At 32.9% G+C, this 12,921-nt stretch overlaps 1 protein-coding gene across 2 annotated transcripts in view; it reads left to right on the top strand.

Moving 5' to 3' along the window:
• The window catches only part of STAM2 (signal transducing adaptor molecule 2), a 49,207-nt gene extending 37,832 nt beyond the window's left edge, over window positions 1-11,375 (top strand). The window contains exons 8-14 of one of the 2 annotated variants that reach the window (XM_063093517.1): window positions 129-223; window positions 2,355-2,434; window positions 2,573-2,660; window positions 3,657-3,711; window positions 5,366-5,519; window positions 7,849-8,018; window positions 9,412-11,375. In XM_063093517.1, coding sequence (XP_062949587.1) covers window positions 129-223; window positions 2,355-2,434; window positions 2,573-2,660; window positions 3,657-3,711; window positions 5,366-5,519; window positions 7,849-8,018; window positions 9,412-9,640 — 871 coding nt within the window. In that variant the 3' untranslated portion in view covers window positions 9,641-11,375. Of the gene's footprint in view, window positions 1-128; window positions 224-2,351; window positions 2,435-2,572; window positions 2,661-3,656; window positions 3,712-5,365; window positions 5,520-7,848; window positions 8,019-9,411 lie in introns of both variants that reach the window. The other variant, XM_063093509.1, reaches the window with a different exon arrangement.
• The last annotated feature ends 1,546 nt before the right edge of the window (window positions 11,376-12,921 follow it).

Raw genomic sequence — 12,921 nt, 5'->3', positions numbered from 1 at the left:
TTAAGTATAGCTGGATGTAAACTCAGTTTTTCAATGTAAGGTAAATTTAAAAAAAAATTTTAATTCCTCTTGACACTAAGATACTAAAATGTAGAGGAACAGATGACATTTGTGTACTCTATTTTCAGTGATGCCAATTGGTGGAAAGGAGAAAATCACAGAGGAGTAGGACTCTTCCCATCTAATTTTGTAACAACTAATTTAAACATAGAGACTGAGCCAGGTAAGTTAAATCTTAAAGAAGGTTAAATCTGTTGAGGTTTTTTTCACTTGAATTTAATGATTCAGTGTTGATGTAAAAGTAGATTAGCATTTAACTTTTATTTTAAATCATTTATTTATAGGAATTACAATTTAACCTACTTTTGAAAATTAAGGGGTTAATTTATCCCATGTCATTCCTAAGAACGATTTCCTTATATTTTATGTCCTTGGAGAGTTAACGTACATACTTAAATATCAGGCATGAAGTCATCTGTGACTATGTAAATATTTAAATCAACCTAATTAATTATATTGTGTAAGAGGCAGTTTGTATTTGCCACAAACAGTTCCCCTCAGCCACTGTCAACCATGTTGAGAAAGCATTCCATATATTATTCAGGGAGGAGATGAGGGGACCTGAATATAAAAGAACAACTCATTGATAATACTATTGAAAATAATCAGAAATAAACAAGGTTTTTGAGTACTCATTATTTGTCAGGCATTGTGTAACGTGCTTTGCACTATAACATTTAATTCTCAAAATTCTGTGAGATAAGTACTTTTGTTATCCTGTTTTACAGACAAGGAAATAGGCTGAGGGATTATGTGTCTAATAAGTGATAGAGCCACTCTGACCTTAGTATGTATTATATTGACTCCCTGAGGGATATATCAGTGCTAATCCTTCCCAGTGTTAGAGAAAGAACTTAAAATGAAAGCTCTGCATCATGTGTAACATTATCTTTGTATGTGCAGAGTGATGCATTCAGAAAAATGAAGTTGTGAGAGGTAGATACTTACTCATTTGAAAACTGAGGAACTTTGCTACTATTTATACTTTTTATTCCTCTAGTCTGACTCTCTAAGTAGATGGGAATATTAGAGGGGACACCTTTTTTAATAACCTTATAGCCCTCCACAGGGGATCCTATATATCCCTTTGGCAGAGGCTGGAGAGATTGAGCTGCAGTTTTAAAGATAAAAAGTATCCTGGGTTTTCAGTTTATCCCTGTGTTATGCTGAGCTCTGTTCCTTAGGACATAATTGAAAGTTAGCCAAATATTTGAAATAAAAGGCTAACTGTTGGGACTTAAAAATCCTTTGGTTACATAGGCTTTTATTGTAATTTTATTTTTACCAAAGTTTATTAAAATGTAATACATTCCAGCAGTACTCTCCTGAAACATTTAAATAGTTTTCTGGGTCAAGGTATGTATATTTGTGAATTTTTTTTTTGCTGGCTAGTACAGGGATTGAACCCTGGACCTTGGTGTTAACAGCAGCATGCTTTAACCAACTGAACTAACAAGCCAGCTGTTAATTATTTTTCAACCTTCTCTTTAAGAAAGACGTCTGTTTTGTGCTGTTTTAACTACAATCAAAATTAAACTCAGCTCTAATTTTTTGTTCATATCGGAAAGATGAGGTTTTTTTTGACAGTTTTTTTATTGAACCATAATTGATTATACATATTTGTGGGGTACAGATTTGAATATCAATACCTGTGGACAATATGTGGTGATCAAATCTGGGTGATTAGTATACTCATGTTTATAAAGAATAATCAGGTTTTGTGACCCTTAACCAATTTCTTGCTAGCCCCTCCCCCACTTCCCACCTCTAATAACCACAGTTCTCTTTTTTTGAAAGTTCAGCATATTATCATGATTATTGTTTTTCTGTCTTTCTTTCCATTTACTTATTTATTTAATAGAAGGGGAGAGTATAGAAGGAATCCTGATATAACTATGAAATTAGCAAAATAGATAATAATCTACTATCATATATTTACCTCAGTGGTAACATTCATTTTTCAGGAAAATGCCTATAATGATAGCTCTTGTTAATATTGCTCACTTGTTCTACTAGAATGTTAGTTCCGTCAGGGCAGGGATTTTTGTCTGTTTTGTTCATTGGTGTATGTACTCATGTAAATGCCTAGAATGATGCCTGGCACATAGTAAGTGCTAAATAAATATTTGTGTCATAAATGAATGAACATATGTAATAACATATTGATTATGAAAAGTGATGACTATTTAAAGGGCTTCCAATTTTTTATGGATAATCATAGGCCACTTATAAATTAATGACTAAAAATACCAAAGTAAATGCTAAGGAACTTATTTACTTTGTTTCCGTAGCAGCTGTGGACAAATTGAATGTAACTGATGATGATGTGGAGGAAATTAAGAAATCAGAGCCTGAGCCTGTTTATATAGATGAGGTAGAGTCCTTCTTTTGTTTAATAGTTAAACTATCAAGACTTTTAAAATGTATTGTCCTTGAGAATGTTTGGAAAGAGTAATTTTATATTCACCAAAGTTAAAACTCTTTTGAGTGTTTAAAGTGTCCTATTTTTTAGGATAAGATGGATAGAGCCCTGCAGGTGCTCCAGAGTATAGATCCAACAGATTCAAAACCAGACTCCCAAGACCTCTTGGAATTAGAAGGTACTTAGTAGATATTAGAGATTACATCAATATTATTTACTTGAGCTATTCATAATTTTTTGAGTTTCTTCTGCCTTGTGTTTTACTTCCAGAGATTAGAAATCCCTGGTGGGGAAACACTAGTACGGTAAAATAGTAAACGTGTTACTATTACTGTTGTCATAAACCTGCATATCCTTTTCAAGAAGGCAATCATTGTATTTCTGTAAGCTCACTGGTGAAATTGGCTGAAGAGGTTCACAGTACAGAAAAGGGCAGAATTAAAAATAATGGCATATTAAATTAAGTCAAAATGTTAAAAATTCTTATTCCTGTTTAATTCTCTTGTATCATGACTTTAAAGGTCAAAATTATATATAATCAGTGTTAACTTTGTAATGTAGTCATTTGATACATACTGATGTGTCTTTTAGTCTCTCAACAATGTGAAGCAGTTAAAACAAATGTTTTTATTAATCCTTTGAGAGAAAAATCTGTGGTGAATGAATAAATCTTAAATCTTTATATAGAAGAAAATTTGGTTATGAATATAGAATATTGTGCTATTTATTATATCAGTGTTTACACTGGAAACACAAAATGTTTAATTTTAAAATGTCTTAAGAAAAATGTTCATATCTAATCTGTATATGGTTACATATTTTGTACACTATGGCTCAAGTTAGTTTTACTTAGCTAGTAGTAGTTCTCTAGATATCTTTAAGACTTTGGGGTAACGCCAGATTTCATGGTCTATAAACTCAGTTATTAGTTCCAAGCAGAACATGATGATATTTTTATTTTAATGTTGACTTTGCCTTTGGTCACATGAAAGTAATATGTAGTAGTAATGGTGCTAAATAATAGTAAAATTAGGTCTTCTCTATAGTCCTTTTTCTAATATAAGCGTAATCTCTGCATATTATGTATGGTGTTGCATATTGGTACTCTGTTAAAAATTACTGAAATTGCCTTAAACTGGATTAAGTTTCTGGATTGGTATTTTTGTATTTACAGATATCTGCCAACAGATGGGTCCAATGATAGATGAAAAACTTGAAGAGATTGATAGGTGAGATTTTTCATGCAAAGAATAAAATGTAGTTTTCTTAGGTTCACTTGTTTTTGGCAAACTTTTAAACTACAGAAAGTTTTTGTGGAACTATACAACCTGTTGAAATTGTTTTTCAGCTTTCCAAACTCATTCAATTAATGGCAAGATGGTGCTTTTTATTTTGGTTGCAATTTATTTTTTTCATGGCAGTATAGTATAGTTAGAATCATGGGCTCTTGCTCTCACCACACTGATCTTCATTTTCTTACTTAGGCTGGAATTGAGGGGATAATGAGTAACACAGAATAAAGTGAATAGAGAACAAAATGGGAACAGTGGTCTTAGGCAAGCTTGACTTGTTACGTGATAAGTGGTATTTATAAAAATTTCAAATGAAATTTCCCTAGTGTTTGTGAAGCTAAATCCAGTGCAACATACCACCTCTTCTCATTTCTCTTCCTCGTATGTCTGTTTCTGTTGCTCTTTTAATTTTGTTATTCCACCTAGTTTTATTGGTTTTTTGTTTGTTTTTTTAGAAACAGCAGCAGCACTGACTGTCAGGGTTCTGAGCTCTTGACTTGGTTCTGCCTTCTTCTCAGAGTTTTCTATCTGAAGTCATAGGGAGAAGCCACAGTGAATGGAAGACAAGGGATAAGGTTTTACTATTCCATCATCATCCCTTTCTAGCTCCTTTTTATTGAACTACTGTTCAAGAAGGGATTAGGTTGGACCAAAGTGGTAAGGAGAACAAGAACTGCTTTACTTTGTTTCTGCCCCTTCCAGAGAAGGGCAGTAGACTACCAGTCAGTAAAAAAAATAAAAGTACAGTTGCAGCAAGACTTTCCTAGTCACTGAAGATTGTAACCCTTGTATAATGGGGCATTTTTCATAAATTCTTCATGTTTTCTTACAGAAATGAAAAATCCCTGGGACAAATAATGAAATGATAGTGGTAGTTTCATCATATTTTAGAGAAAGCATTAAACATCTACTACTTTATTTCAATACAGGGACTTTAATGGTTAGGGGATAATCAGACTGGAAAAGATTAAAAAGAAAAAGGGTCAGTGTTACCATAGGTGTGGCTAGGAGTACAATTATTGTAAACTTTTCTGGAGCTTAAAAATAGTCCATATCCCTTAACTCAGCAATTTCAAGACCATACTAAGTACGTAATTTTTTTAGTTGATCCTTTCACAGATATAAACAAATGAAAATGTGTGTGTGTGTGTTTATGAGTGTGTTTTTATTTCAGTCATGTTGTATTTCACAGAGACGCTGGACCTTGCCCAAGTACTTTCTTTTGCTGAGATTTATAATTAAGGCTTGAACTCTTACCTTAATTGAGAAATTACTTTTTTTATAATTGAGTTTTAAATAGAAACCTGTAACATATGAAACTAAATTTTCCTAGCATCAAAATTGTGAATTGATTGTATTTTATGAGGCATAGAAAAGACTTTTCCCTAATATTTTGAAGTCATAGCCTAGCTATTACAAGACTTTAGTAACTCTTCTTTCAGTTTCCCTTTGTGAGTATTCTTTCATTGTATATAGAAAAAACTTTTAATATGAATAGAAAATGTGCCAAATTAAAAAAAAATGTCTTTATGTTTGCTAAATACGTGCTTAAAAACTAGAAGAATATTAAAATGCTTTTCTTCTATATCAGGAAGCATTCAGAATTGTCTGAATTGAATGTAAAAGTCTTGGAAGCTCTGGAACTATATAACAAATTGGTGAATGAAGCACCAGTATATTCAGTCTATTCAAAGCTCCATCCTCCAGCACATTACACACCTACATCAGCTGGGGTTCCAATGCAGGTGAGCATTTCTTTCTTTCTTTTTTTTTTTTTTTTTCCCGGCGACTGGCCAGTATGGGAAACTACCCTTGACCTTGATGTTACTAGTCTGTGCTCTAACCCTCTAACCAGCTGAGCTCACCAACCAGCCTTGAGCATGTTTTCTGAGAACATTTTTAAAATTTATAAAAATGTTTTAAGTTAAAAAAAATTCTTTTACAGCATAGTATTAAAATTTTTATGGTCTGTGAATAAAGTTATAAAATTTATCTTTGATAGTTTCAAGAAATACTTGCTAAAAAATTAATTCTCTCTGGAACAAATTAGATATGCAGATATTTCACAAATACATTTTAGTTCAATTTTAACATGAATGAAAAGACCATTAAATATATGAGAGGAGTTCTGGTTCTTCATGTGTTTTTTTAAGTGTAAAGCATAAATCTTTTATGTAAGTGTAAATCCTTTTTTCTAAGTATAGAGTATAAATCCTTTGGTTTAGGAGAGTGCCTGGCAAAACTGAAGTCCTCTGGATGGAGTACCAATGCTGTTCTTGCTGCTCAACAAGATGATTTAACATTTCTTTAAAATTTTTGTCAAGATTTCTTTCATTTACATGATTATTAAAGGCTTAGTTAATGAACTTCTTTGGTTCTCAGTGTGCTTTATATTTCCTTTTCTTAGACGCATGACTTAAGTTGTTCACAATTCTTGCATAACAAAGATATAATGTAGGCCTGTGAGGTGCAGATTCCATAAGCCATCCATGAACAGTATCTTTTTCTAGTACTTTTCACCTTTTTGTAATTGCCAGCTGAATTGTGAATTCTTATATTTATCAGTATCCCCATCCTGAAGGCTTTTTCAAATTTCAGCCATTTAGCAACTGAAGTCAGAATAAGCTTGGATGAGCAAAAGTCATGTTAATTTATGAAAACGTTTGTAAAGGAGTATGGGAAGGAGACACCAAGAAGAAAAGTTAGAATGTGGGTGCATAATTTAGATGACTTGACATAACATAATTGTTAAGTAAAAAAAGAATAGTTACTATGGTAACTGTCACATCAGACAAGATGGATTTATCAAATATGCCATGTAGCTAACTTTTTGAAAATCACATATGAGGGTAGGAAAGATTTCTGGGTACAAAAGACGGCTGGAGTTTATTTAGTATTTCTTCTGTTTTCAAAGAGTTAGTTGTTTGCTGCTGCTGTGAAAATGGAACAAAGTAGAAATGTTTGAACTACTGTATGTAGAGCTATGTGTTTGCTTCTTTGTGTGTCTGTAAAGGGTTATTTTTCTTTTCTCTGTCAGGTTTTTGTGTTTAGTTGCATTCGATATACAAATCTGTGTTTTGCGTAAGCTCAACTAATTTATTTAAAAAGTTAACTTTGTATCAGTTTGATTCGGCACATACATAACCTCTATCTACATTGTTCATGGATAAGAGCCTTTGAAATATTCAGAAGTTCTAATTTGAGAAAAATATGTCTCTACTAGAAGCAGCTGGAGTAATGCACCATTAGTTGTATCAGTGTAGGCCACTCAGGAACTCTAAACTTCAGAAGAGGTCTGTTCCCATTTTCTCAGCCTGTTGTCAGTGGGTTGTTACATGTCTGCTAAGGAGGTAATATGATTGCACTTAATGTAGTTTATTTGGCATTTCTAGTATTCTAAATTTTCGTGTGGATGGTCTTTGCTTTAAAAATAGCTTAATTTAAAACCTGAGCAATGATCATTACTAAATGATATTTATCAAATGTGCATTGTTTTGATGCTGTATATAGTAGGCAGATAGTAGGCCCTGTCCTTAAGGAGCTGAAAATTAGGTAGGGCACATATAAATATCTAAAGAGACTTAGATAAGTGTTGCTATTTCCTGAGGGTGCATTTTCTTTACCTACAACTCTTCTTTTTCTCCTGTTTGTCCTAAAGGCAGGAAATAAAGTAAACATTGCCAGAGAAAACCTGGCACTCTGATACCATTTCTCTTTTAACTTTTTCTCCTAAGTTTCATTCTCGGGAGAGAGTTGAATGAGTCATCCTGGGAGAAGGGTGAAGAAAGAAGAAGGTCATTTTTCTTAGGGCGACTTGGAGTGTTGATGGGCTTCCCTTCAAGGGGAATGCATAGTTTTCTGTGGCTGTGTAGCAAGATACCTTACTAATAGGCAACATGGATAGATTCTAAACTACCACTTAAAACTACACCACTTCCCTTCCTCCCTCTTGGTTTCCTCCTCACTCCCTGCAAAATAAGAGAACAACCAACCACATGATATTAAAGTTTTAAATGTATTGTTAGGCAGATGTTTGGGACATCAGTGAGTTAACTTTTTCTTTTTGGTTAACAGACATATCCAGTTCAGTCACATGGTGGAAACTATATGGGTCAAAGCATCCACCAAGTAACTGTTGGGCAAAGCTATAGCCTAGGACCAGATCAGATTGGTCCACTGACATCTCTGCCTCCAACTGTGAATTCCTCAGTAACAACACAGCCTGCTCAGATGCCATATTTAAAGTAAGTTTGGGGAGCTGTTTTAACTTTGTAATTATATACATTAATATTTCATTGATTTACAGAATGAGTACATATGTGTATGTATACCTTTCGATTTCTGGTAATAATTCCATCTTTTACTATTAAGATGAAGTTACAGAACTGCCCATTCATAATCCCATGAAGTGGAATGGTGCTGCCCTTAGCTTTGCTACTCTGAAAATTGTTGCCTAGACTTAGGCTATAGTTTGGGTCCCTGGGACAAAATAAAGCTAATTGTCCTTTATGGACACTTAGCCCATGGTGTGCTTAGCACTGTGCTGTAATCACCCTGTAAAGTAGTCCCAGATGTATTTATCTGCATGTACTCCTGAAAATTAGAAAACTGTTACTTTGACCCTTAAAAGGAAGTGTGTGTGAGCTGTGGAATTTATGGTTTAATTTTTTTATAATAACACTTCAAGAATCATGTTTAAATCTTTCATGTTTATATGAATCTTAAATTCACTTTACTTAATCACACAATGTTCATTCAATATAATCATGTGTAGATTATCTTGAAGGTCTCTTCCCACTCTTAAATTCCATAAGTATGAGTTTTAGATATTACCTGAAAATTACATAAACCTGTTCATACTCATGTTTAATTAAATTAAAATATGAAATTCTGTTATTCTGGGTGACACTAGAAATTATGGAGAAAAATCTGGTATAGTGTTGACATTATTCCTCCTATATTGCAAGCAGTGTATTTGGTGTAATTTTAAAGTGTATATGTATTTTCTAAAATGTATACCATAGTAGTTACAGAAACAAACAAGTGTCCTGCAATTTGGTGTGATTTTTTAGCTTAGTTTGTGTAGCGTTAATAAGTACACTATAGTTCAGGACTATCCTGAGGGTAGATGCAGGGTCCTATGCATATTACAGTGTTCTCCCTTTGAAAGTGAAAAGTCCCTACTAAAGGAAAGCTTGAAGGGTGTGTGAGGAGAAGAGGTGGACTTCTCTGTGCTGGGCTGACAGAAGGGGAAGGAAGAATATGGGCTGAAGGTGCATCGTGAGCCAGGACTCTGTTCTCATTGCAGCTGGCCAAGGGGACCACCATCAAGAACAGTTTGCATCTTCTCAAACGATTTTTTAATGGTTTTGGTGAGAGATTTTAGAGAAAGCCACTTGAATAGGCCTTATAATGTTATATTTTGGGTTTTATTTGAGTACTCTCTCTTCTCATCAATTGTAAAAATTACATTAACAGTATCTGGTAGCTGGAGTGATTAAGTCATAATCAGAACAGTAGAGTTACATAAACTTGAAAGAAGATGGAAAAAGCATTTTTGTCATGATGATTGATCTCTAACCATAACTTAGATAATGCAAAGTAAATATTGTTTTCTTTTTAAAATTTTGTTTGTAGCACTGGACAAGACACTGTCTCCAGTCCTATTTATATGAATCAGAACTCTAACCTTCAATCAGCTACTGGTACAGCAACTTACACACAGCAAATGGGGATGTCTGTGGATATGTCATCTTACCAGAACACTACTTCCAGTTTGCCGCAACTGGCAGGCTTTTCTGTGGCAGTTCCAGCTCATTCAGTTGCACAGCAGCAAACAAATTACCATCAGCAGCCTCTCCTTTAGAAATAAACCAAGCATTTTCTTGAAAGCCTTCATAAGTGGTATTACTCAACCCTAGTGATTCTAATCTAAAGATACTAAAACTTTTCCTCTCAACTCAAAAGGACCATGAATCAATAAAGCACAAAAACATATCTTACTCTACAAGTCCATAAAAGGTTTTTTTTTTTTCAGTCCAGTTTGTTTGAAATCAGTCTTTTAATCAGAGGCAGCTTAAAGATGCTTACAGTTAGTTTTGTCATACTTTCAAATCTCTCTTCATAAATTTGAACACCCAGTAAGTAGCCTTATGACACTAAACATTATGAGATAGGAGTGTAAAAATTTTACTTTAAAGAAACCACTGTTTCCCCCTAAGATATCATGCGAAGAGCACTGAAGAACTTTAGATGTTTTTTTTTCTGAATTTTTTTTTCAGTTTCCCACACACTATTCTTTTAAAAGGCAAACATCTTTTTATGTAAGCATTTAGCTTGCCAACATATTTCCTTTTGGCTCCTTAAATTGCAGTTGCATTTGTAATACTGTCAGTTTTGCTCTCAGTGTTGTGTTGAGTAATAATTAGCATATAATTGTCTACAGAAGCAAGAGCAATTTGGAAGGAACAAAAATGCTTTCTGTTATTAGCAGTGAAGATTGTGTAAAGGCAGATGTGTGATAAGGCATTTAGCCAGTCCCCCAACAGTGGGATAAGGAATGCCCCACAAAACATTTCCATTCCCTGGGGAAAAATATTTCCTTTCCTACAAGCGTCCTTGGTATTTAGAATTGCCACTAATGACCTTTTCAAGTGGCTTTGGCCATTCTCTAATGAAGATATGGTCCATTTGTTTTCCTTACTGCAATGTGTACAGAGATGCTGTATTTCCTCTGTGTGGATTATATGTGAATTTAAGCCATGAGACATTCCTAATATTTGATGTGAATATACCAAGCATGGACAATAAGTGTGTTTTTATTGATATGTTTTTTCTTTAAAGAAGTGATTCAGGTACCATTGGTAAGCTATCAACAAGCCAAGCTGTTGTTGGCCCTTTTTTCATTAGTAACTCTGACTATGGAATGATCGCAGATGATGAATAGACAGAAGGCAGTAGATTGATAGCGTAGGCTATAGAGACAGTTTTTCTGAAGCCTACGTTAAATTCGTTTATAGTGCTAATATTCCACATACTGTGGGAGTTAAGTAGTAAACCAAGAAGGATTGTTTTCTCTCCTAAAAACTTGCACACTACTTCATCATCTAGCAACTTTTTACATGATACAAAATAGAAAATGCAAATATGAGGGTACTTCAAAAAGTCCATGGAAAGATTCATATTATCTTTTAATTCTGTTTTTCCACCAACTTTTTGAAGTACCCTTAAATATATGCTTGTGAATAAATGATATTTAGACTGGGAAAAACAATTGGATATAAGTTTAGTTCTAAAAAAGTTACTTGCATGGAAGCAAGATTTCTATATTTGCTTTTTTAAAGAAAGGGCTCAATCTTTTAAGAATCCATCTGAAGACATTTCTCTAGAAATTTTGTCATTTATCTGCAAAAATTTGATAACTATGTTCCTTTTTCAATGATACTTTACGTAGAACAAAATATATAGTACTTGATCTACATTTAAATGGGAAAACAAGCAGTATTTGAAAGTCCAATTTCTGTGATTGTATCATTTCAGATCAAGTAACTGAAAAGAAAGTTTTAAACTTTAATGTCTAGTGTTCTGTTTTTCATCCAGTATTTCTTCCACATGAATTCAATTATATACTTATAAAAAATATTCTAAAATGGCACCTTACTTTTTTTTGGAAACAAATCTTATTTTTTAAAAAAACATAACTTCCAAAGCTGCTCTTGATAGTTAATGTTTGCATATATATGGGAAATCTTACATTTTCTCCCAAACTATATTTAATAAAGTTATTTTAATATTTGTGGAAATATTTCATGTATGATTGTGATCTGAATTATAAAAGCTTAATTCAGCATAAGTCTTTGAGCCAGTATAAATTCTGCACATCCACTAAATCAGGATCAGCCAATTAAGTTCAACTAATGTACTTTTGGATAATAAAACATGTGACATATATAAATAGTGTATATTGGCATTTATATGTAAAATTTTATACATGCAGAAATTTTTTCTTCCTCTTAATTTTATTTCTGCCACATGTAATAGATTTTGTATTACGGGTTGTTGATAGTATTAAAATGATTTTAAATCTATTACTGATAAGATTTTTTTGGTAATAAGAAATACAGGTTTGTCATTTTTCTTTCCTTTCCATAATCTTATGGATTGTATTTATTTTAAGACCTGTTTATAATTAAATGTTTTTTGCCAAAGGAATTGTCTACCTTCAGATTTCTACATTGGATTCATATTTACTGTTTTATATCAAAAATAAAAAATAACTTGTGTTTTTTCATATGAAATCTTGGTACATTAGGAAGAATTCCTGAAAATCTATAATAAACTTAATTTTACTAATATAGAAAAATACCCCTGAGTGTTAAAATATGTGAAATGGGATATGTTCTTATAGTTTGAAAAATGTTCAATCAACCAACATTGTCTTCTAATTTGGTAATTTGTTTATAAAACTGCCTGAACATTAAGTAATTATAATATTTATCATTTAGGATTTGAAATTATTTGCAGATACATTGTCATACTATTTCAAGTAGTTGATACTTGACCACATAATACATTTTACTGTATATTTTGAAGATGGTTATAAAGTTTCAGCCTCCAAATTTTACTTTTTTTTGGTGGCAGGCTGGTATAGGGATTTGAACCCTCAACATTGGTGTTATAACACCAAGCTACAACCAACTGAGCTAACTGGCCAGCCCCCTTCCAAATTTTAAAAAATTAAAATATATATGGCTTAGGGATTTTTTTTTTTTTTTTTTAAAGCTTTCCTTAGGGCCGAGCCCGTGGCGCACTAGGGAGAGTGTGGTGCTGGACGCTCCCGCCGTGGGTTCGGATCCTATATAGGAATGGCCGGTGCACTCACGGTCACGAAAAAAAGACAAAAAATAAAGAAATAAATAAATAAAAAGCTTTCCTTAGTAAACACCATAAATTTCAAGGCTTCTAATAAGTTCTAGGAATGGGTTTATTGAATTGTCATTATGAGAAAGCTGAAATAATTTTTGTAAGTAATAAATTATAAAAAATATAGCACTGATCTATTATGCTTTTTTTCTGTCCAAAGGTTTTTTTTTTTGTTTACTTACATCACTTTTCATCAATAAATGGAGGATTTAATTTTAGAGATTT

Source organism: Cynocephalus volans, chromosome 1 (genome assembly GCF_027409185.1).
Source record: "Cynocephalus volans isolate mCynVol1 chromosome 1, mCynVol1.pri, whole genome shotgun sequence".
Lineage (NCBI taxonomy): Eukaryota > Metazoa > Chordata > Mammalia > Dermoptera > Cynocephalidae > Cynocephalus > Cynocephalus volans.
This window is presented reverse-complemented; position numbering and strand designations above follow the sequence as displayed.